Source organism: Peromyscus eremicus, chromosome 3 (assembly GCF_949786415.1).
Source record: "Peromyscus eremicus chromosome 3, PerEre_H2_v1, whole genome shotgun sequence".
Classification (NCBI taxonomy): domain Eukaryota; kingdom Metazoa; phylum Chordata; class Mammalia; order Rodentia; family Cricetidae; genus Peromyscus; species Peromyscus eremicus.
The window spans coordinates 3,235,933-3,262,485 of record NC_081418.1 but is presented as its reverse complement, the minus strand read 5'-3'; the positions used below and the strand labels follow the sequence as shown (position 1 = coordinate 3,262,485).

General features: G+C 42.2%; 1 protein-coding gene across 1 annotated transcript in view; it reads right to left on the bottom strand.

Moving 5' to 3' along the window:
• Positions 1 to 10,346, bottom strand: part of Rsbn1l (round spermatid basic protein 1 like) — a 57,628-nt gene extending 47,282 nt beyond the window's left edge. The window contains exon 1 of the mRNA XM_059257244.1: positions 9,732 to 10,346. Within this exon, the coding sequence (XP_059113227.1) occupies positions 9,732 to 10,299 (568 nt within the window). The 5' untranslated portion in view covers positions 10,300 to 10,346. The remainder of the gene's footprint in view (positions 1 to 9,731) is intronic.
• Between the last annotated feature and the right edge of the window lie 16,207 nt (positions 10,347 to 26,553).

Genomic DNA, 26,553 nt, shown 5'->3' with positions numbered 1-26,553 from the left:
TGAAACTGACCAGATTCACTAGGTCCCTCCCTGACAGAGCAAATAAACAATAAGAGCTCAGGGGAAGACAAGCGGAGCAGGTCAAGACTCAGAGAGGCAGAGCTGCACAGACTGTCATAGCAGAAAGGCTACAAAGATGACTCTCAGACCACAGCTGCCTGGAAGAAGCAGAAACCAGCCAAGTTGCCTGGAAAGGTTTAGAGCAACTGAGGCACCTGGAAAGGACACTCTCCAACCAGCTGAGCTACCTGTGTGTAGGCTGTGCAGTGTGCTCCAGGTTCCCGTATGTGTGAGCTGTCACCTGTGCCAACCTGAGCTTTGGCGACACAGCCGTCTTTGAGTCATTCTGCTCTCTAAGTAACCCCACTAAAACTCACTGGTTCACCAAGCTCGAATTTGGTGGTATCCGTTCTTTGGTCTGCTGTGGGCTCCCTATGTAGCATCAGTAGACTTGTGTGTTGTACCTCCCTAGGAAAAACTCTGTCACACAACATTATGTCAGGAGATAGTTGACTATACAGATCTAAAATACTGGACCAAACTCAGACAGACTTTAGACTAGAAATAGATACTAGGGAACAAACAAGGTAATTAGCAAAGCCAGTGTGCAAAGTGCCCAAAACCCAAAGGGCACTGAAGTTAGTAACAGAAAAACTAAGAAAATACCATGAAGGGAGGAAGACTGGAGGATAAATTATTAAACTGTAGACTAAAGGTTAAGAAACCATGTTTAATCTTGGCTAACGGCTAACTGGTTGTCTAAAAATGAAGAACCTGAAATGACTTGCTCCTTACAGGAACAGCAGCCATTGTTCTCCTGATGCTGTAAGAACTTTCAAGATGGTCCTCTCCACACATGCTTACACAGGCACATACACTAACAGAATGTAAGTCCCCTCTATGTAGAATAGTTATTTTAAAGTACACATGAACTCAGCACTAATTTTGAGTTATATCTAATAACGGAACTCTACAGTAAGGTATTTGATTATGGCTCAACTTCAATTCTACAGACCTACACACAGTTTTTAAATCATATACTTATCCTTTCCATCTGAAGTCATAAATTTATGTATGAATAAATCCAATTTTCTTTTTTTAATGATTTATCTATATTTATGTGCACTGGTGTGTTTGCCCACATGTATGTTTGGGTAAGGATGTCAGATCCCCTAGAACTGGAGTTACCAACAGGTGTGAGCTACCATGTGGGTGCTGGGAACTGAACCTAGACCCTTTAGAAGAACAGCCAGTACTCTTAACAACTGAGCCATTTCTCTAGCCTGAATAAATCCAATTTTCTTGCTACAGATTCAACAATCAATTTACCTTACTACATAGTCCCTCTAAAAGTAGTTAACTTTCTGTGTTCAGAGTAATAGCCATTTTATCAATTACAAGAAAAAGATTACTTCCTTTTACTAATATACTTCAATACTATCAATATCTCTCTCCTGTACTTTCAGCCACTCCATCATACATTCTACCAAGCTATTTTTCCTATATTATCAATCTGAATATATTATCACCCTACAAAAAACAAACGACAAAAACCTGCCTTGTTCATGCCCACAAAATGAAGTGTAAACTCTTTATTCTGGCAAAAATAAGGGAACTATTGTGCCATCTAATCTTCAAACTGTGCACAAAAGCCTCAACTCTCAGGGCTGCTGAGATGGTTCACACATAAGGTCTGACTGAGAAACAGCCCCCACTAGCCCGGCTGGACCCATCTGAACCCTTGGTCCCCAGTGGACGGCACTGTCTAGAGGAAGTGCATCACTGGGCACCTGGATCCACTCCCAGCCGTCCTCTCGGGTCTGCGCTTGTGGCTGGAGGTGTGATCTCAGTTTCCTACTGTTGCTGCCAGGCCTGCTGCTTCTACCATGTGTCCCTGCCATGAGGGGTTCCTAGCCCTCTAGGACCACATATGAAAATGAACTCTTTCTTCCGTGAAGCTGCTTCAGATCACGGTGTCAAAAGTAACTAACACAGGGATTAAGGCACTTGATACCAAGCTTGACAACTTTAGGTCTCCAGAAGAGAACTGACTACACGAAGTTGTTCCCTGACCTCCACAAGCACACCATGGCACATGCCTCCAATAAAATAAATAAATAATGTAACAAATAAATGAATAATAAAACAGATGAATGAATAAAAACTTGTAAAGCATCAATCTCATACAAATGGCTCTGCTTACATACCAATGCATATTCCACACACATTAATGTTTTTAAAAGTATTTTTTGCATGAGTGCGTGTGTGTGGGTGTGTGGGCAGGGGGAGGGCCCATAGGGGTGCCAGAAAGAGGCACTGGATCCCCTGGAACTGGAGTTACAAGCTGTTGTGAGCCACACAGTGTGAGCGTTGGGAACTGAACTTGGATTCTCTTAACCACCGAGCCATCTCTCAGTCTCCCCACCCTCCTTTCTACCACTTCCCCATCCCCCAAATGCCTGTCTCCATCATCTCTGTTTATCTAAACCCAACTGGTCTTCCAAAGCCCAATTTTCTGACTGGCAAATAATCTCACAGCACCATCTATGGGTCTGGTGAAAGACCTAAAACAAAATTTATACAATTTACTTAGTAGTTTAGAGCTAGAACTCTGAATATCTGCAAGTCTGAAACCTAGACTTATATATTCATTTTATATTTACATTTTACAGACCTCTACACAGTATCTATAAAAGATATAAAATTACAGGTAAAATGCTGACTTCAGTTCTATAAATGTTGGTTATTGGATGACGGTCATTCTGTTCTCAAATTCATAATCTAGCTCAAGTTGTACCTAACAAAATACTGTATCAATTCATGACCTATCACAAAAATGTTTGACAGAACTTACTAGTTCTCATATTTTCATTATCTTCAAACAGGAAAAGTGAGTAGGAGTCAATATTTACTACCTTTTTTTTCTCTAGACAGGGTTTCTCTGTGTAGCCCTGGCTGTCCTGGAACTCACTCTGTAGAGCAGGCTGGCCTTAAACTCAAGAGATCTGCCCACCTCTGCCTCCCATGTGCTGAGATAAACGGCATATGCCACGAAGCGTGGCCATATTTTCTATCATTTTATTTTTGTTTTACTTTTTACTTATTTATGAATATGAGCGCTATAGGTCTGCACAACAGAAGAGAGCATCAGATTCCATTATAGGTGGTTCTCAGTCTTCATGTGGGTGCTGAGAATTGAACTCAAGACCTCTGTAAGAGCAATCAGTGCTCTTAACCACTGAGCCACCTCTCCAGCCCTGAATCTGTTATCTTTAAGATATAATATTCACCAGTAATTCAGCAAGAAAACAATAGTAGAGCAACTGCTTTCCAGAATATTGCTCCACATAACAAACCAATTAAAGTGGCTCTGAATTGAATACCTATTAAAGAAGTAAAATTGAAGCAATATAATGGTTATACCCAAAATTATTATATTGTTTTATTTTCTCCTATATTACATTTTTCACTATAAATATTTAAATATTTTTTCAATCTATAGTTCAAGAACATAAAATGTACAACATAAGGATCAGGATATGTTCAAAAATAAAAGTGGCTGAAGTTACAAATTAGTTTCGTGGATAAGTGACATATTTTTGTTTTCTCTACTATACACAAGATTTTGTAAGACATTTCATAACTATTACTTTTATTCTACCAAGAAATAAGAACTTTTATTTTTCCATATCCTATTTTACACAGTTCAGCTATAATTTGAGAGGTTTAATTCACTAAGGAAGGCAGAAAGTTGAGATTTATTATAATCAACTTAAAGCCTCTGAAAGATTCATTTCTTTCAAAAAGCTAGTACAGGGTTGTCAAGGTGGCTCACTAGGTAAAGGCCTTCCCACCGAGCTCAGCAACAATCCCGGGACCTACACGGCGGAGGGAATAATGGGCTCCTTCCTGAAAGCTGTCCTCTGACCTCTACACACGGTGTGGCATATGCATACGCATCTCCATACATACACAAAATGAATAAATACTGTTTCACTTTTTAAACAAAAGCTAGAACATAGCAGCATTTTCTACGAATATACATATGGTATTTCTAGAAACCAGAAAGTCAGTGCATATCAGATTCCAGCTATCAATGCATTCAGTGAAGCTAAAAGGCTTCAATGTATTAGAAAAAGAAGGCTGGGAATTCCCATCCCTTAGCAATCTCTACAATGAAAACAAACAGAAAAGAATGGCCTGGAGACGGCTCAGCGGTTAAGAGCACTGGCTGCTTTTTCAGAGGACGCAGATTCAATTTCCACACGGCAGCTCCTGGCTGTCTATAACTCCCGTTCCAGAGATCTACACCCTCTTCTGGCCTTGGGTAGCAGGCACACACATGGTGCACAGACATACGTGCAGACAAAACAGCCATAAACATTAAATAAATAAAAGAATAAATTTTAAGAGTACATTAAGCCCCTAGATTTTGATAAACAATGTCTACAAAATGCCAGGCTCACATCATTCCAGCAACCACCCTGTGGAAGGTAACATCATCACCTAACGAGTATGTATGGCCTCTCAGCCATCCAGACTTACATCATTTGTAATAAAATGAAAACTGGAGACAGTAAGTGAATGAAGCCAGTCGAAGAAGACAAATAAAACAGCGCATACGTGTGGCTCCTGGGTTTTACACATACCGCTATGAATGCACAGATGGCATGAGAGTAGAAATCAAACTGTCTGAGGGACGGGGACTAATGGAAGGGAGCAGAGAGCGAGCACAAGAGTGGTCTGTTCAACACACAGCACACTTGGACAAAAACATCACACCACTGTTTAAACACAAGTATGTATAAAGACTCAAAAAGAATTAAATACTTGACCAATGGTATACAAAAAGGAACAAATGAAAATAATGCTCAAATTCAGTATCTCCTCTAAAAACATACTTAGTTGTCACCACAATGTGTCTCTGTAAGGCATGACTGAATCTAGAGACTGGTTTTCTAGAGGGAAGAATAAGGTCACAAATGGGAGACTTGAAACCAAGTAAAACTGGTGGCCTTCTAGGAAGAAAAGAAACCAGTCTCTCCCTCCCTGCCCCACACAAAGCCAGCACCTGAGAGAGACCATGTGAATACACACAGCTGAGACCAGGCATCTGCAGACAAGAAAGTGGCCCTTCCAGAACTGAACGTGTCAGAACACTAATCTCAGGCTTCCAGCTTACACAACCGTGAAGAAATTAACTTCCGCACGCTAGGCCACCTTGTCTAGGTGAGGAAGCCATTCTGTCCAGCATCTGGCCCAAAAGAGATAAAGATAAAGTTTAGTCTGAAGAAGCAGAGAGTGATTAACCCAGAAAAAAACAAAACATATAAAAACATAAGCTCAGTCAGTAAATCCTGTCCATACATGCTCAGGAGCTTTCGATGAATCTTGGTAACTCTCTCTTAAATATGAAAGAACTACTAAAAATAATACAGATTTGAGGGCAGCCTCCAAATAAATGGGATCAAAACAAACAGGAAAAAAAGATTAGTAGAACCAAAAGCAAAGCAGGAAACAGAATATTTCAAAGAAACTATAATTAGCATCCTTGAAAAAATAACAGAGATGCTGAGCCCATTTAAAAAAAAAAAAAAGAAAGAAAGAAAAGATAGCAATATAGGAACAAAAACACATGGGCTTACACTTTTCTTTAAAGCTGAAATTTTCAAAATCAATGAAAGGCCTGCCATACCTCAAAATAGAACAGACAACGTTTTAGAGATCAGTTTCTCTGAACACCAACATCAGAAGGCAGACAATAACAGAATGCCATCTTCAAACTTCCCAGGGCAAGTGGCTTGAGAAAAAACCTCTCAACAGATAAGCAGCCAAGTGTGGGGGTAAAAATAAAACCCAAAAAGTACAGTTTCACATATTCCTTACAGTGCTGCCAGCAGACAAAAATGAAAACAGGAGGGTAAACTAAAAGGCAGGGATCCAGAAAAAAGGAACACAGCAGCAATGAAAGGACCTGCAGGAAGTCGTGAGTTCAAGTCCCAGGGCGGACAGCTTTATACAGCTGCCTTCAAGAGGAAGCAAGCCGGACTAAATGAGGAAGAAGGTACAGAAGGGACTATCATTTATCTGGCAGATTTAGCCACATGGAAAATTATACTAAGAAGCATGTCAGAGAGCTGCTGGGGGGTACAGAAAGACTTTACTAGAAGCGCGCGCACAGGGGTGGGGGGAGTACAATAGGTTACCCCAAAACACAATCTTAGTAAACTATTTCCTCTCAGCAGTGCCAATCATAATGACAACTCTAACTATGGGGCTAAAAGGGTGCCTCAATGGGCAAGACAGCTTGCTGCTCACCATGAGGACTTGAGTTCAAATTCCCAGCACCTATGTAAGAGGCCAGGGATGGCTGACTGTGACTGTCACCCCAGCACTGGGGGACAGAGACAGGTAGATCTCTAGAGCACTCTGGCCAGTCAGCTTAGCCACAGACAAGCGTTCCAGTGCAGTGAGAGATCCTAATCCAAGGCAGTAAGGCAGAGAGCAATAGAAAATACCCAGATTCCTGCTCTGGCCCCTGCATAGGCATGCACCACACATAGAACACACACTACACATAACCAAACTACACATACACAGAAGGAAATACTCCACTACTGGAATGTGTGAAAGTACATGACACATTCAGTACACCATTTTCACTTTCCACTTTTTTTTCACGGACAGAGTCTCACTAGATGGTGGCACACTCCTTTAATTCCCCCAGGGAGGCAGATCTCTGGGGAGTTTGAGACCAGCCTGGTCTACAGAGTGAGGTCCAAAAACCCTGTCTCAAAAAAACCAAACTCTCAGGAGGAAGATCACAGCTGGTTCCAGGTCAGTCTGAACTGCACTCTTTCATTTCAATACTAAAAAGTTCTGCATAACAGCCCCACCAGCAGGCTTGGAGATGGTGGGTACACACCACTTGAGCTCTGTACTCAAGGTGCCCAGACTAGGAACTACTTATTCGAATCTGCTCATTTATCCCTCTGAGCTTTAAAGGTGGGTTAATTTGTTGTATGGGTAAGAAAAATAATAGCCATGCTTCAGACTCAACAGTTGCTAAATATTGTCTCAGGTTGTTTTGAATACACGTGTATTTTATCTGAATGTTTTCTGTTAGGTAAATCATCTAGCCAGGTGAGACAGATGGCCCACATACAACATAAAAGGGCTCTAACCAGATGTAGTGGCTCACACCTGTAATCCCAGCAGTAAAGAGGCTGAGGCCAGCCTGTTTGTTCTACATGGTAGTTGGCTAGCCAGAGCTACAAAGGGACACTGTCTCAAAACACAACAAACAAAAACAGATAAACAACAAAAAAGCAATTCTAAGGATTTTTAAAACCCCTATGTAAATACAGGAGCAGTGTTTAATACAGATACAGAACTGACATCTATTTTTCTTTTGAGACAAGGTTTCTCTGTGTAGCTTTGACTGTCCTAGAACTCTCTGTAGACCAGCCTGGCCTCCATCTCAGAGATCTGCTTGCCTCTGCCTCCCGAGAGCTGGAATTAAAGGTGTGCCCAGCAAGATCTATTTTTCTTAAATGTCTTTATAACTAATTTCTGGTACTAACTCTGTTAAATCAAGGAGCTATGGATAATCAAGGGGTTAATGAACTAGTACTGCCAACTTAGAGAGTCATTTAAAAAGTATACTTCAAGCAACAATCACTTCGTCATCCATTCACTAAGATTTATATAAAGGGCACAGAAAAATAAACACTGCACTATAAACAAGTACTTGTACACTTGCAACAGCACCTTTGAAACAAATATATCTAAAATCGTGTTTCTTTGCTATCACTTTTTTGTTAAAGCGGAACCCAGACTCAGTTAAATTCAAACTCTACAGTCCACCAAAACACCAAAAAGCTATCTTTTGCTTTAATTTTTCTCAATAAAATTCTATTCAAAAAATTAATTATTTAAAGTTAATAGTTAAGATCTAGCTACATGTGATGGCCCACACCTTTAATCCCAGCAGGCGGATCTCTGTGATTTCAAGGTTAGCCTGGTCTACAGAGTGAGTTCCACGACAGCCAAGACTACGCAGAGAAACCCTATCTCAGAAAATCAGAAGAGAGAGAGAGAGAGAGGATGAAGTAAAGAAAACAGTTAATATCTAATCATTATCCCACATAGGTCATGGGAAAATATCTTTCCCACATCTTAATGTAAAAACTATCACTGCTTATACTTTAACAGGTACCTCACAAAAGAAGGGGCTTAGGTTTGGGGGTTACCACACTTCTTTGTAGGGGCAGGCACACTTTTGTCACAGAGGGCAGAGGGCAGAGGACACCTTGTGCAAGGCTGGTTCACTCCATCCTGTGAGTCCCGAGGACTGACACAGATGGTCATGCTACACAGCAAGTGCCTGAACCATCTCAACAGTCCCCCAACGAATTTTAGACGTTATCTTTAACAGCCACTTCACCATAATGGTCATATATTAATACTACACACACACACACACACACACACACACACACACACATCACATTTTAAGCCAATACTGTTTCTTAAAGTATTTCTTTTCACCATTCAAATACTCCAACAATGGAGTTCAGGTCGGCAGAGAATTCGTGAAAAGCAAATGGGAAGCGTGCACAACTAAGAATGATTCCAAACTGCATATGGATGGGCTTTGAAGCATTTTGTAACTTAAATTTTATATTTAACCACTACAACATAGAGATTTAAAATACTAGCCACCTAAAACCCCTGGGCAGAAGGAAAGTAAATTTCATCCTCAAAACATTGCTGAGGCAGCACTCTAAAAATCTGGAGCAGCATTACGCTGTTGCACTGGGAACACAGGTCCACCAGCTTGGCTTAGATATAGAAATTCACATAGTCGTGTACAGCGTTCCTTTACATTGTGAATAGTGAACACTTCTGTTCAGACAATTTTTCAAGATCTAAAGCTACCATTAGATCAACAAGGCTAAACTGCTTGGCATTTCACTCGCATTCCAAAACAAAACAGAACACTTCACAACACTGTGTGACAATGTATATTTATATAACCTCGTGATCGCATAAAGATCTACTTTCCAACCCGTCCACTTTATATTACAGTCAGATCTCTACATAATCACAGGTAACTAAGGACCCCTTATTTTAAAGAAACACTGAAAACTATACTAGCTCGTATTACAAAATAATACTGAAAAAGGACATGTAAGAAAATTTCCCATTTCTTATGCAGAAACACTTTGCAGACTTGATTTGGCCAAAAAAAAAAAAAAAAAAGTCAAAGCATCTGATTTTATCATTTGCGGCAGGGGGAAAAAGAATATGGCTGAATGCTTCTGAAGAGTAGTGTTTAAAACAGGACCACTCAAAACATTTTAAGAATACGGAGCGGCTCGAAAGGTGAAAGACCGCACACTTGGTGCCCTGCACACCACCTCATTTCCCTAATAGGCCCGAAACGTGCTGGTCCTGCCAGCTTCCAGCGTGTGCCAACACACCCACCACCACTTTTTTTTCTTTCTAGGGGCAGGATCTTCTGGTGTCGGAGACTGAGTCGCAAACATGAATCCTGCGCTCACGTCCGATCCCCTTGGCAATCTTTAAAGACCGGTTCTATCTCCCTACCGAACACACCCAGGAGAGGAGTCCTCCAGCCCCACTCCGACTCGTCCCGCAGCGCCGGAACTGGGCGATCCGACAAGGAAGCCCCGAGTTTCGGCCATCCCCTCCCCCGCGGCACCCACCTCGCGGCGGCGGCGGCGGCGGCGGCGGCGGCGGCGGCCTGGCCTCCCCGTTCTCATCGCGGGCGGCGCCGCCGAGGCCGTGCCTGCGCTTCTCCTTGTCGCGCTTCTCCTTGGGTCTGCGCGGCTTGGCGGCGGGCGGCGGGGCGGCGGGCGGGAGCAGGACGTGGTGAGGCTGAGCGTGCAGCAGCGAGGGGGCGACCAGCAGCCTGCGCGCCACCGGCGGAGCGGAGGAAGCGGGCGCTGAGGAGGCGCTCGGGCCGGCGGACAGAGAGAAGCAGCTCCGGGCCGAGGCCGGGGAGGCGGCGGCGGGCAGAGCCGCGAAGCTCCACGCCGCCGGGCTGCCGTAGCTCTGAGGCGGCGGGGCGGCGGGCGGCTGCAGCTGCCTGCCGTTCCCGCCGCTGCCCCCTTCTCCGTTCACTCTCCGCGGCGCCTTCTTCTCCTCAGTCCGAACCTTCTTGGCCGACCCAGAGCCCGGTGGCTCCCGCGAGGCGGGCTGGAGCTTGCCGAATGCTTCCTTCTCGGAGAGGACGGCCACGGCGCCGTACGCTGGGTTCGGCGGTTCCGCCATTTTGCGCTCCTGTTGTATTTACTCTCGTCCGCTCGCCGGCGCGGGGCACGGGGCGGGGTCCCTAGGCCCCGGCCGAGCTCCCATTGGGCGCGCTAAACTGAGGGATCCTGGAACTCACCAATCAGAAGCGCGGACCTGAGCCGTCGGGGCGGGATTACCGAGCGGGCCTTCTTCGGAGGTCAGAGGTCCTTTCGGCACGGCTGGCGGCGGAGTTCCTGAGAAAGGAGAGTGCTCGCCAGTCGCTCGAGGGAACTCCGGGGCCGCGGGAAGAGCCCCGAAATCTGCCCGGACCGAGGTAGCGCTGCTGTTCGCCTCAAAGACTTTGCCTTACTTGTACCGCTTTCTCTTTCTACCGTGGGTCCCTTCTTGCACGTTCTGAAAACCGGGTTCCGGCGTTGTTCATCTCGCAGAAATTAGAATTCGATTACTGGAAAGGCTAAAATAGTGCAAAGATGCCTTATTTTAACTAACGTCGTAAATGTTAGTGCTTTAAAAGAGAGTTTCCTGCAGAACTGGAACTTACATCGCTTCGGAGCGTGAAGATAAAATTCACCCACTGTTTGGAGACTCTAAATTGAACTTGAGTGCTGAAGGTTTTAATGTTAATTGTACCTTTAACTCGTCAACAAAAATCCGTTAGCGATGTTTACAGATGTTTGAAAAATCAAGTTAGATTTCTTTATTTCAGAGTTATCGCTATGAGATTTTGCCAAGCATGTGCTTTGACTCAAAAGATTTGGAATTTGGGGGCTATGGGTTACTACACAGTTGAAGCCATCTAAGAGCATGCCTTTAACTCTGAGATACTGTTATAAGATCAGAATCTCAAGAGGCTGGATGTAAAGATAACAAGTAGTCAAATTAGACCACCAGGGAAAAGAAATTTTATGGTTCCTAAGAAGAACAGAGACTGTTACTTTCTGCAAACAGTTTTTACAGTTAGTTACCTTTCAAAAATAGTCTACTAACCTCAGGAAATTGGAATACTTAGTTATTTTGTTACCTTTCTTTTACGCTCATCTCCACTTAGGAATTTTTAATGTTGTTTGTAAATACATTTTTTAGCTTGTCTGGTTTGGTTTTTTTGAGTCATAGTCTCTCTATGTAGTCCTAGCTACCCTGAAACTCAGACGGCTGCCTGCCTCAGCTGTCCCAATCCGTTCCCTGCACCTCATCCCCCAGTGCTGGGATTAAAGGTGTCAACCACTATGCCCAGCCTCATTTTTTAGTTTTTAGAACAAGATTGTTAACATAAAGAGTATTTCCTGAAGCTAGACCCAGAAAGACAAATTTCGCATATTCTCCCTAATGTATGAAATCTAGATTTGAATCTATAGATAGATAGATTTACATACACACACACATATATATATTTGACATAAAAGGAGAAGAGGAGATGGAAATAAGGCAATGAGGGAAAGAAAGAAAGTTACCTCATGTTCTCTCTCATGGGGAATGAATATGTATATATATGGTATGAAAGCAGAGAGGGACTACTTGGAGAAAGGAGAGGAGGCCATCAACAAAGGAGATGAGAGGATAGTGTTATGAATATGAGCAAACAAGGATATTACATATATGAAAATGCCATGATGAAACTGTGAATGCCAAATAAAATGAAGACTGTTCATTTCTGTACATTATCTGATTTAGGCATTCATAATAAACTTAAGGTCTATGAACAGTATCAGTTGGTCTGATGATCTTTTTAAAATTCATTTTTCCATTTTCTCTTAGAAAACATTTGCTTGTGCAGTGGGGGTGAATGTCTAGAAAGGGAATAACTGTTTAATGATCTACTAACTAAATATACAACTATATATTTATGCATCTCAAATATTAAGTATCAAAATATGTAGTTCCTAGCAGTGAGAGCAGGTGCTGAAATGTGCTGGCAACATGTCTTCATTAACAGTAGGACATAGTGAGAGAGAAGATAGGACTGGCAGTCACCTACTCACCAGCCTGCTGATACTAGCCAGGCCACTCTGTCTGGTAAGATCTCTATTGTCTTATTCATTAAATGAGTGGATTTGACTACATGATTACTATATCCCATATCTGACATTTTCAAGATTTGCAAAATCACACTGAAACCATTACAATTAAAGTAATTTCTCCTAAGACATCGTGATACAGTCCTGTGATCCTAGCTACATGAATACCTGTCTAAACTAACATAAATTTTTAAATATTTTCTTTATTTTTATTGTATGTATTCCAGTGTTTGCCTGCAGGTATACATGTGACCACATATATTCCTGGTGCCTATGGAAGCCAGAAAAGAGCATAGAATTTCCTGGAATTCTTTTAAGATGTATTTATTTATTTATTATATATACAGTGTTCTGCCTACATGCCAGAAGAGGACACCAGATCTCATTATAGATGGTTGTGAGCCACCATGGGGTTTCTCAGAATTGGACTCAGGACCCCTGGAAGAGCCAGTCCTCTTAACCTCTGAGCCATCTCTCCAGCCCCAAGGATTCCCTAGAATTTGAGTTATAGACAGTTGTGAACTGCCTTACTTGGAAACAAATCCATGTCCTCTGCAAGAGCAACAAGTGCTCTTAACCCATTGGCCATCTCTCTAACCCCTAAAATAACTTTCATAGCTACTAACCCTAAAAAGAAGAGTGCCTTTTTATCAGTTGATGTCATGCCAGGAAATTTGTACCACCCATTTCCTACACTGTAATTCAGAAAAATCTAACCTTAAGATTAAAGTGCACTGTGTGTGAAGTTACTATTTCTTGCCCCATAATACACTGCTAACAGGCCTGCTTTTAAACTTAATGAGTCTGAGCAAGAATATGGTTGTGGAGGCCCATGCACCTTATAAGTCAAAATAACAAATTCAAGTAAAATATTGTGGTAGTTTGAATGAGAATGTCCCCCACAGGCTTTTTTGAGTGCTTGGTTCCAGTTAGTGAAATTGTTTGGGAAGGATTAGGAGGTGTGGCCTTGTTAGAATAGGTGTATCATTGGGGTGGGCTTTGAGGTTTCAAAGGCTCATGCCAGGCTCTCTGTCTCTGCCTGCTGCCTCTGGATCAGGATGTAAAGCTCTCAACTGCTGCTCCAGCATCATGCCTGTCTGTTTCCTGTACTGATAATAGTGGACTAATGCTCTGAAACTGTAAGCAAGCCCCCAATTAAATGCTTTCCTTTAAAACATTGCCTTGTCCTGATATCTCTTCACAGCAATAGAGCAGTAACTAAAACAAATCTGTTCTGCTGCTTTGGACAAAGTGACTTCTACGGTATTCTGGACAGCCAAATTTAAATTTAGAATTTTCAAAGTTCCCAACTGATTCCATTCTCTTGACCTGACTCTCCACCCACTATACCAAAAAAAAAAAAAATCCATGCATATACATGATGTGTTTAAAAGAAAATAGTGACGTAATCAACAGCTTAGTGTGCCCCAGGATCTGGGCAATGTGGAAGATATTAGGCTCTCAGGTTTCTTGACCTCATGGTCTCCTTGCCCTTTGCAATAGGAAAGCAGCTGAGTAGACAGAAACCTAAGGACAGTACTGTGCTATAAAACATACTTATTATAACTAAGTCCAAGGATAATAGGCAGTAAAACACGGCCTCTGTATAACCAGCCGTTTCCTTTCAACTGTATCATACCTAATAATGCTTGACTGGGAAAGAATGTCTACCGCTGTCATCAGCTCCTCTTGGTGTGATTGTGTGTGTGTGTCTACATGTACGTAATATGCAATCCAGAGAACAGCCTCAGTGTTGGTCCTTGGATGCCGTCCATCTTTTTTTTTTTTTTTTGACAGGATCTCTCACTGGCCTGGAACTTATCAAATAGGCTTTTTTAAAAAGCAAACAATGGGCTCATCTGCTACCCACTGAACCACATCACCAGGCCTGTGAGTTTTGTTTTGATTTTAAAGATTTTTGTTTGTTTCTCTCTGTGTATGTGCATGTGGGTGCCCATGGAGGCCAGAAAAGGGCAACAGATTCCCCTGAAACTGGATTTACATGAGGTTGTGAGCTACCCAGTGTGGAGCTGGGATCTGAACTCAGGTCCTGGGCAAGAGCACTTTGCCCACTCAGCTGTCTCCCTCCCTCTACCCCGTGACTATTTAAAACGTAAATACTGAGAAGTCAGAGTCAAGTGCAGAAAGGAGCCGCTAGCCTTTGTTTCAACGTAGAGTATCCAAAAGTAATGTTTTCAATAAATGAAGAGTGAGTGACATTGGGGGAGAATTACTGCTTCGGACGGTTGATTGTCACTTTAGTATCTCAAAAGGAGCCCTTTTTACAGTATTTAACAGACTTCTCAAACGGTCTATCCGAAGGCCTTTCTTCACCTCACAGTATTCTCCCTGGCCAATCCTGAAAATGCCCATAATGTCACCTAACTGCTAACAGCTCCCCAGCTCATCTCTCAAACCCTGACTGCCCTAGTATGTAGCCTGCTGCCCAGCATCTTGCAGCCTGATTTCCTGCCAAGGGCCTGCACTCTTCTTTTTAACTGCTGAATTTCTTTGAGGTTGCTTGTGCCTCACTTTCTCCTGGACCTGGTGATGAACTGTCAAGGAAGTCTTCCTAGCAGGCTTTCAGGAGGGTTCTGGAGAGTGAGGGGACTACCTTTGAGTTCTTTTCACTCCTTGAAACTTAGAGAAACTGTCAAGATTGTAAACTTATGGGCCATATTCTTCTTTTTCTTTTGTTTCTTTTTTTCGTTTTTCAAGACAGGGTTTCTCTGTGTAACAATCCTAGCTGTCTGAAATCACTTAGTAGACCAGGTTGTCCTTGAAATTACAGAAATCTACCTGCCTCTGCCTCCCAAGTGCTGTGATTAAAGGCGTATGCCACCACCTCCGGGCAGGCCACATTTTCACCACTAATATTATTTTACAATAAATACAAGCATAACCAGTTTTTGTTGTGTTTTGTTTTGTTTTTGATATTTTTGAGACAGGTTTCTCTGTGTATCCCTGACTGTCCTGGAACTCGCTTTATACACCAGGCTGGCCTCAAACCCGTCTTGTCTCTGCCTCCTGAGTGCTGAGATTAAAGGTGTTTACCTCCACCACCTGGCCAACATAACAAGTTGTAGGTTTTTTTGCTTGTTTTTTTGTTGTTTTGTTTTTAATGTACATTGATATTTTGCCTATATGTATATCTGTGTGAGGGTGTTGGATCCTGGAGTTGCAGACAGTTGTGAGCTGCCATGTGGGTGCTGGGAATTGAACCCAGCCAGTGCTCTTAACCACTGAGGCATCTCTTCAGCCTGCAGAACCAGTTTCTTAACCACAATCTTTCTTCCAGTTTGAGTATGTTCTTAAGCTTGGGAAGGAGAAAATAAGAGGAAAATAAAAGTGAGAACTGTAGGTGAAGGTGCAGCCACTGTATAAAGCTTCCTTGGTGAGCCAGTAGCAACCACAAAGCACGAAGCAGGTATAGGGTGGAGTCAGGAGAGCCCAGCAGAGGAAGTAGGAACCATTCTTAAATGCCTCTTTGAGGATTAATTTTGCACCCAGGGTTTTTATATGAAACGACATCATATTGTTTTGATGGCTATTTCTAGAAAGGGGGTGAGGAAAAGAAAGCTTAATGTTTTTCTAGTCAGTGCTCTGGGAAGAGGGATCTAGTTTAGCCAAGATATGGTGAGCAAAGCACAATATATCATGACCTCAAAACTACATGTGGCAAAGTGTGAAGAAAACATCTAGATTTAAGACCCAGCCCTGTACCCAGTTTGTGAACTTGCATCCCACATATCCTTTACTTTGTTTCTGAGCAGGGGAATTCTGGTTCCAGAATCATCATTGGCTCTGTAGTGTCAGTCACACTGTCAGAACCTCACTGTGTTAGTAAGCTGCTTACTGGGTACCTCAACCTATGGCAGGTGGGTGTTCTGCCTCATCTGAGCTTGAAAAGGGTTTCCAAGGCTTTAAAAAAAAAATAGGATCTCACTAGTAGATCAGGTTAACCTCAAATTCACAGAGATCCTCCTGCCTCTGCCTTCCACTGCTGGCTTTAAAGGTATATACCGCCATACCCAGCCTTTTCAACGGACTACATAAAACAACTGAAATTCTGTCTGTGTTCTGACTGTAAATCAGTTTTCTTTCAATGTATCCTTTCTTGCAGCAAAAAACTGTCAGGTCCCAAAGGTTTCTTTAGGACAAGTTTCACTCAGTACCTGTGGCTCCTCCCAGCACTTATCATCCTGCCCCCTACCCTAAACACTCCAGCCCAGGGGCTGGGCTTCCTTTCTTCTATTTTCAGATTCCTATATAAGTCAGCCATTTTGGCTACAGGCTCTCTCGGCTCCTGGTCCCCTCTCTCACTCTTCCTCATTCCTCCTCCCATGACCTGGTTTAGTCTGGACCCTTCCAGACGCCTCTGGCTGTTCTCTCCCTCATCTACAATAAAGCCCTTCTCAACCATACCTAGGAGTAGTCATGTCCTCATTTTTCAAGCATACTCTGGCCACCATAAGCACACATTCACACACGAATGGTATAGGGAGGCTTAAAAGACCAGCTGAGCATGGTGGTGTGATGCTCAACTTTAATACCAGCACTCAAGAGTCAGCTGGATCTGTGTGAGTTCAAGGCCACCCTCACCTACAGGACAGGACAGCCAGGACTACATAGAGAAACCCTGTCTCAAAAAGAAAAAAAAGTAAGACCAGTGCAGGGGGCACGGCTCAGTGAGTAGAGTGCTCGTCATAGGAGAGTGAGGACATGAGATCGGATACCCAGAACCCAAGTAAACCTGGGTGCAGTAGAATGAATCTGTAATCCAACACTCCTACATCAAGACAAGAGGCAGAAACGGAAATACCTTGCTCATTTGGGCCAGGCAGAGTCTGATTCACAGCAGTGAACAAATGACCCTGTGTCAAGGTGGAAAGTGAGGGCCAACACTCAAGGTTGTCCTGTGATTTCTGTGTGTGCCTGTGGGATATGGGTGCACTGTGCACATACACACCAAAAACTAAGTAATTGAATTAAATAAATAATAAAAGAATCTTCCAACAAGGCCACATGTCCTAATCCTTTTAAGTAGTGTCACTCCCTATGAACCTTTGGGGGCCATTTTCATTCAAACCTCCACAAAAAGCAAGCCCAAGATAACTACAGAACAAACTCATGGATTTTAATTTTCTATGAACTTGTAAAGCTTACTTCCCCTTCCTAATCTGGGGCATACTCACTCAGGAGAAAGACAAGTCAGCTGCACGGTATAATGTTTTGTTTTTCATTTCTTGATCTGTTGGGGGGTTGGGAGCACAGTGCTTATTTGGAGGCAGAGGACAACTTGAAGGTTTTCTTCTACCATGTGGCTCTCACCAGGCTTTGCATCTCACAGGGCCTCAATTATAACTTTTGTTTATGTTTTATGTGCATTTGGTGTTTTGCCTGAATGTATGTCTGTATGAGGGTTTTGGGTCCCCTAGAACTGGAGTTACAGACAGTTGTAACCTGCCATGTGAATGATAGGAATTAAACCTGGGTCCTCTGGAAGAGCAGTCAGTGCTCTTAACCACTGAGACATTGTCCAGCCCCTACTATAACCTTTTAAAAAGAGTTTTCAGCCAAACTGTAGTGTTGGTAGAAGTTTCTGTCCCACAAGCTGCTCCCAAGCAACCACACAAAGGCTTAATATTAATTTTAAATGCTCAGCCAGTAGCTCAGGCTTGTTATTAGCTAACTCTTACATTTAAATTAGCCCATATTTCTTATCTTGCTTTGTCATGTGGCTCGGTACCTTTTCTCAGTAGGACATACTCATCTTGCTACTCCCTGCATCTGCTCTTGACTCCCCAGCTCCGCCCTTCTTTCTCTCAGCATTTTCAGTTTGGCTCTCCTACCTAACCTTCTCCTGTTCAGCTGTTGGCCAGTCAGCTTCTTTATTAAACCAATCTAAGTGACAAATCTTCACAATGTACAAACAGATTATTCCACAGCACTGAAGTATCAACATACAACTTTATTTTCCATTAAATGTTAGTGAGAATATATTTTAAGGCAATACATCAAGAATTAAAGTACAGCCTTAAAGTCTAATGTCACACTTTGGATATCAAAAAAGCAGTAACTCCTAAAATCACAGAAATACTTAACTACACTATATTTAAACCATCCTCAGTTTCATATAGTGAAAACAGATGTTCTTGAAATTTCAACCTATAGTAGCATATTTCAGAAGGTCACTACTCACTAAAAAACACTACAGATGTCTACAAAGAGCATCTGAGGGGTTGGAGAACCCCCTCCCCAGTCTATTACAGTTGTAGTGGTGTGTTTCAGTTTTGGCTGTGCTAATTGATGTTACTCTCTACTGTGTTGGGTTACTTGTTTTTGTTTGTGGGAAGTTGGATGTGTAAGTCAGAGATGTGGGTTTTATCCTTGTATAGGAATTATAATTTATACAATTATTATTTCAATAAAGTAGTTTGTACATAAATACATTGTGTGTCATGGATTGAAATGTATACTCCCAAAATTCATGTTTAGATGGTAACCCTCGTTATCTGTAGGTTAATCCTAGCACTCAGAAGGTAGAAGCAGACATCTGGGTGGGTATATTTGAGTTTAAAGCCAGCCATGTCTGCATAGTGAGTTCCAGGTCAGCCAGGGCTACACAGTGAGATCTTGTCTATACAAAAAATAAAGAGGGGCTGGAGAGATAGCTCAACAGTTCAGATGCTCTTCCAGAGGACCGTGATTCAATTCCCAGCACCAACTTGGCAGCTCACACCTGTCTGCAACTCCAGTTCCAGGGCTTCTGATACTCTCACACAGACATGCATGCGGGCAAAACACCAATGAACATAAAATAAAAATAAATTATATATTTAAAAATGTATTTAAAGAAAGAAAAATGGAGTTGGCCCTTAATGATGGGTAAACGGCGCTGGTTACCGGCGGAAAAGTCACGGGCCATGGCCATGACTACCAGTTATAAAGAGCTTTATTAGAAGAGGGGATAGGAGGGAGAAGCCAGGCCTGGCGGGCGAGGGAGCAGATCAGAGCAGGGAACAGAGAGAGAACACAGAGCAGAGAGCACAGAGAGAGAGGTGGGGGTCTGAGTCTGACTTTTTAAGGCAGGGATTGCATGACCGCATGGCGGGTGTGGCAGGTACGTAGTTGCCGTGCGCCCTGATGATGTAAGACGCCAGACTCCAAGCTGTGCATGTGCTAGAGTGCAGCCAAAGTGAGAGCAGGATCCTAACATTCCAGACTTTTTGCTTATTATAAAAAAGTGAGTGAATGGGAATAGGGGCATCATTTCTCCAGGAAAAACTGTTTCCAGCTGACTTGGGTATCACTTGGCTCTGAGGGGGAATAGGGGAGGGGGTCTTCCGAGGTAGACAGGCATCCTGGGATGGTGGGTAAGGCTGTCCTGCAGCTCTGGAGCCGTCCATCCCTCTTGGCTTGGCACCCCGGCTGCTTTTGTGTCTGACAGGATGCTGGTGAGACAGGAAAAGCCTGAAGTAGATCTGACCTGTCCAGATGGATTTAAGCTGGTTTCTAGAGCTTGGGAGAAATTTAAGAAATTTTGAACATGTTAAGAAGCAGCTATAAGAAAATTACTGACCATGGTAGCATTTAGTACTCTGCTTGTATTAGTTAGTGTTAATGAGAGAGACAGAGAGATCGGAACATGTTTTTAAGCTTTATCAGAGACAGATTATTTAAGGCACCTGTTTCCCTTACTAGTTTAGCATCCAGGAGACACAGGTGATAGAACCCAGACACTTTTGGGTCTGGGGGTGTAAATACCTTTTAGCTGTTACAGTTTCTTACTTGATGATCTCTGGACTCCAGTTCTGTGGTGGCCCTGTACCATTAGCTGAGCAGTGAGTTAGAAGAGGAACTGGGAAGAGAAAAGCTTGTGGTGCATGAGAACTTATTTATTTTTGGAATTAGGGACAAGGCAGAGATCAGGGCCCTGTCTATGTGTATGAGGAAGAGAAGCAGTCCTGACAGGTCTGAAGTGAGGCACATGGAGGGAGCAATGAAATGAAAGCTCCTATCTTAGCTAGAAAATCCTTACCCATGAAGTAACCCTGAAAGTACAACTAAATCTGGTGAGGTGGGTGAGTAAGGCTGTCCTCCCTATCCCAACAATAGGGAAATGAGGAGAGGTGAGACCCCAAAACTCCCAGGACCAGGTCAATGGCTCTGGTGTCCAGAGGAAAAAAAATGCGTTGATTCCATGCTGCGTTCTGGGTTCCCTGCGAACCTGTGGCCAAGCCTGGGTCTGCTGGAGGTCTTTGTCTGTCCCCCTGCTTCTTGGTACCTGGGGGCAGTCAGCTGACCAGTTGTCTTTCTAGGCGGCACTTTGAACAAGACTCAACTGATGGACTGGCCAGGCACTTACTAACCTGCGTGGCCTTTTTTTCCACACTTAGAACAGGGATCCAATGGATTTCAGGAGGCAGGGTATGCCAGCACTTGGCAATTTTGTTCTCAGGCTTTTTATCTCTCTCCGGTACACCTTGAATGCCACAGATGAAGCTTTCGCCTGTGGGGTCAGGATCCTTGCTCTCCAGATGCCTATGTCAGGGAGGTAGACCTGCCAGGAGGCAGGCTATAAACTGACCTCTGACTTAAGAGCCATCCTGATTACTGTAAACTTATTTGCATGGATCCTAGCCTGCTTCCAGACCTGTCTGTGCCTCTCACAGCAGCTTGAGAATGAGTGGGAGGAGTTAAGGTAAGTTAGGGTGAGAGGTAGCAGGAGCAGCCCACCCAATACCAGAAAGCGGAAGTCAGATAGACAGAAGTTGTTGCATTTAGCAGGAGGCCATAGGGGGAGGGAGAAGAGTTCAGAGCTTCAGTAGAAAGCTTGAGGATAAGGTAACTCTTTTCCTTTGCCCATTCACTAGCAGAAGTTCCCATGAATCCATTATGCAGCCAGATTTACTGGTATCCACACTATGTGCCGTGGCTGCAGCGCCAAGAGAGAAAAATAAAAAATTAAAATAAAAAAACCCGGATCCTAGGCTCCTATCTCAAGCATCCCTGAGGCAAGGAGAAGGATCTATGAATCAGCACAGGTTACCCAAACTGTCGTCACAGTATGAGTAAGGGCTCAGAGCATACGCAGCACGTGGACTACCCGGGAGTTTGGCAAGCATTGACTCCTTCGTCAAGGGAGAGAATGTGTCATTGCCAGCACAGTCTGAGGATACCCCCACAGGAGGTCCAGTTGCAAGTAATATACCTCAGGTTGCAGAGCCATGGGAAAGAGGACTCACCAATCGTACGTGTGGTGGAGGCTCGGCTAGGTTTCTGACATTCATCCCCAGATGCTGAGTGCGTAGAATTTCCTATCAGAGTTACGGCACCAAATGATGGGTAAAACGGTGCTGGTTGGTGGCACTGGTTGCTGGCAGAAAAGTCACGGGCCATGTGACTTCTTCTATCAGGTTCAGAATAATTGGATTTATGTTGAGGTCTTTGATCCAATTGGACTTGAATTTTGTGCATGGCGATAATAGATATGGGTCTATTTGCATTTTTCTACAGGTTGTATAGAAGAATGCAAATTATATCCTCCAGTTATGCCAGCACCATTTGCTAAAGATGCTTTCTTTTAACATTGTATAATTTTGGCTCCTTTGTCAAAAATCAAGTGTCCATAGGTGTATGGATTTATATCTGGGTCTTTGATCCATTTCCATTGATCTACCTGTCTTGTTTTAAATGACAATATCATGCTGTTTTTATTACTATAGCTCTGTAATAAACCTTGAAATCAGGGATAATGACACCTCCAGAAATTCTCTTAATGTACAGGATTGTTTTATACAGCCTGCTGTGGCTCCTTTTCTTCCTCCAGATCTTTGGTGCATTGGTCCACAAGGGTGGAAGGAACAGGGTTCGGATGGCTGTGGATACAATGGAGACAGACCTCCAGGATATGACTTTGGTGAATCAGCTCGACTTTATTCCAGAGTATAAGGAATATATATATATATATATATATATATATATATATATGATTGGGAAGCCTGGGGATAAACCCTAATTTGCATTAAGTGACACGTTCCTATCATAAGGCTTCATATATGGCAGCAGGGTCCTATAGCAAAGCTCCTAGTACAAGTCTTAGTTAACATATGTGTAGCAGGGGGAAGGCTTCTAGCAGAAAACTGTGCCAAGAGTCACTCTAGAGATAAATCATGCATCCAGGCTTAAAGACAGCTTTCAGATACAGTCAGTCCTTCGGCCCAGGGATATTCTCCAGATAAGGGCAAGTAGAGAGCAGGAAGTCTTGCTGGGGGTGGAAGTGGGAAGGAGGGAGACCTCATGTTGATCTTTGGGGAAAGCTGCCAGGTCATGATAGACTGCAACCTCTCACCAGCAAGTCCTCCCAACATCCTGGATTTTTTGTTTTTCCATATGAAGTTGAGTATCATTTCATGTTGCTTGAATCCTAATTGGTTTAATAAAAACCTGGATCCAGATATCAGGGTAAATACTGAAAGATTAGAGGAATCAAGCCACAGCCACTTCTCACCTCGCCAACTCCTCAGCCAAAAGGGGAAGATCCTGTCTCCACAAATCCTCGGACTGAGTGCTCCTGAGTCCTCAACCAAAAGGCCTGAGTCCCTGTCTCCTCCCACCTTATATGCCTTTCTCTGCCCAGCCATAATTTTTTCCTGTCTCAGCCTTCCTAGTGCTGGGATTAATGGTATGTGCTTCCCAAATACAGGGAGCAAAGTCATGAGATCCCAAGTGCTAGGACTAAAGGTGTGTGCCACCTCTACCTGGCCTCTATGTTTAATCTAGTGGCTGGCTCTGTCCTCTCATCTTCAGGCAAATTTTATTTGTTAGAGTATAAACAAAATATCACCACATTTCCCCTTTTTTGTCTAAAATAATAAAAGAAGGGTATAACCAATATAAGAAAAACTATATACAATAACTATATACAATATATACAGTCAAGAATTACATTAACAATGTTCATTCCATTAACATTTGACAAGTTCAGAGAAAATATTCCATTATGTATCCTATTTTGGTGAGTCCAAAGTGTTGTCCCTAATTCAGTTTCTATCTAACTTGTATTACCAACAGAAAACTATCTTTTGATGTCTTTCAAACTTATACACTTTACACCTCTTCAGTGAGTTTCTTTTCTGAATTTGTTAACAAGGAAAACTATAACTATCTAGTCTTCAACTTCATCAGAGACCCAAGAAGGAAATAATATTAACTGAGTAAGAAGAAAGTACAAACAAGCTAATTTCAAAACATGTGAGCAATGACAGAAACAACTGGCTGCCTGGACAGTTACCCAAGATTCCTCTGCAACATTGGGGCATCCGTCTTCAGCCTACAGGCCTAGCATATCTGACAGACTCATCTGTGAAGCAGGATATTCTGAAGGGCCTTCCTACCTTGTCTTAGCAAGGTTCAGCAGTCCTTTCTTTTGTGTCCTGCTTGTCCATTTGGACAGCATACTGTCAGCAGTCAAAGCAAGAGCATTTTCTTGCCAATGGCTATCTTTTGCCGCAAAGAAAGGAAACTTGATATGGAGTTTTCTTCAGTGTCCATCATCTTCTCTGAAGTAGATTTGTGCTTCCAGGAGCAGATGTGTCTGACTGTCAGAAAAAAAAAAAAAAAAAAAGAACCTATGTTATTACAACATCTTAAATGCCATATTCTGTAGATCTCTGAAATGTTTGAAGATGACCTGTCTGTCTAAAATATATCTCTGTTTGACCTTGAAAACATACCTAATATGACTATAAGTTTGATTGTAATGGCTAACTACTAACTTGCATTTCTTTATATCCTAATTAGTTCATAATAATAACTTTCAAGGACTAGCAATTTGTATTATATTGTTAAATGAACTATATAGGTACAGTATCTTGAATAAGAGTAGAAATGTATTTAAAATATGTTCTAACAAAATTAATCTCAAATTTGTATCAATATACAAAATTTGTATACAATATAAAAAATCCAATCCAATGTAAAATATTTAAAACTAGTATTTGCTTTTTAAACATAGATTCAATAATCTATCTTATCATATCCATACTCTCCCTTTTTTCTTTCCAGAGTAGATTCAATAATCTACTCTTTTACCCTATTACTTCTTTATCTTTTTTTCAGATTAGATTCAATAATCTACCTTTTATCTTATCGTATCTATATCCTCTTTTTTCTTTTCAAAATAAGAGCCTGAATCCAATCTCTTTTATTTAGCTTTTTTCCTGATCATTACCAATAACAACTTGTAATCAACCACCAAAACAATGACAAATATCCATAACTCATTGAACAACCCAAAACCACCCACCCCACCTCTTGGAAATATGGGCATTGAGTTCTTAAATTTACTTCCTGCTGTCTAGGGGTAAAGGCATCTTTAATGGATCCTGAAAAGAAAATTTTTTAATCATCAAGTCCTGGGAGAGGTCGCTCTATCATTTGTTGTCTAGTCTCTGCATAATGGGAAAGTGCTAGGCTTGTCTCAAGTCCTGGCTATAGTAGTCTGTGAGGCTGGACCATCTCAGCTAGCTATCTCGAAATTGTCCTGAGCAATTTCTAGTCCAAAGCCAATCTTTAGGTGGTTTTTGTCAGCTTAATGGTGTTATCTTAGTCCATGTGAAATCATCATTTTTGTATCCCATCATCTTTTTGGAGACTTCCAAGATCACATTAGGTCAGATTATTCCTTTTCTTGGTAATTTTTTTCAGGTAGTTCTCCCTTCTTCTTTGGATGCTTATTTGTCCAAAGATCTCTAAATTCTTCAAGATGATTGTTTTTTACTTTCCTTAAAATATAAAAACAAAATCCTTCTCCAACTCTAACTTTGGGGAGTTTCCAAATCTAACCTTTATCAATTTTGATTTATGGTTTCTCCTTAAATTTTTGTTTTCTCTTCCATAACTTTTCTATCACCCTCTCCCCAGTATGGTTTTTTACAATAGGCATTAGGTTCCTTAATTGCTCTGAGAAGGAGTTTCTTCCATGACGACAGGAATAAACTGAAAGGAATTTGACATGGGGGCCTGTGTGAGGCCCCTCAGGGTGTTTCCCAATGGCAAAGGCAAAGGATTACCTTGTCAGTCCCTTGTTGACCTACATTAGTTAGGTCTGCCTTTACCACACCTGCATAATCCAGAATGGAGGGGTGTTCTGTTGAGATTATTCTTAGCAAAAACATTGTTTCTAGGAACTCCGTGTTTATATTCCTTTTAAGGTGACCTTATTTAGTGCAACTGAAACATTTTGACATTTTGATTTTTCTTCAAACCTCTGGAAAACACTTTTCCTATCCCGGCATCATCATGATCATGTGATTCAATATTGATTGTATCTTGGGTCCATTCCTCCAAGGGTGCTGCTCTTGCCTTTAATGGCCTAATTACTCTTTAGCATTGTGCATTAGCATGTTCAAAAACCAGAAATTCAATAATTATTTGTCTAGCTTCTGAATTTGGTAACATTCTATTTACTGCTGAAATCAGTCTTTGTACAAAATCAGTGAGTGTTTCTTTGAGGCCCTGTATAACTTTAGTAAATGACTCAGTTTTATTTCCTATGCCTTCAGTTTTGTCCCAAGCATTGAAGGCTGCTGCATGGCATAAAGCCAGGGTATGGTCATCATATAAAGATTGCCTTTCTACATTAGCATAGTTTCCCTCCCCCAAGAAGTTGATCTTGGGAGATTTCAATACCTCTAGCCCTACTCCACTGTTCAGTGGTCTTAGCATCATCCTTCTACCAAGTCTTCCATTGTAATTGGGGGCCAGCCTCCAAGACTGCTATGACCAAATCTCTCCAGTCTTGAGGGATAATTCTATTACAAGTTGACTACGAGTTTAATATCTGCTTCAAAAAAGGTGAGTGTATGCCATATGAGACTATCACTTCCTTGAACCTGTAGATTGCTTTTGGTACAATGGCCATTTTACTATGTTGATCCTACTGATCCATGAACATGGGAGATCTTTCCATCTTCTAATATTTTCTCCAATTTCTTTCTTCAAAAACTTGAAGTTCTTGTCATACAGGTCTTTCATTTGCTTGGTTAGAGTTACCCCAAGATATTTTATATTATTTGTGGCTATTGTGAAGGGTGTTGTTTCGCTGATTTCTTTTTCAGCCTGTTTATCATTGTATAGAGGAGGGCTACTGAATTTTTTTGGCTTTATCTTATATCCAGCCACTTCACTAAAGGTATTTATCAGCTGTAGGAGTTCCCTGGTAGAATTTTTGGGGTCACTTATGTATGCTATC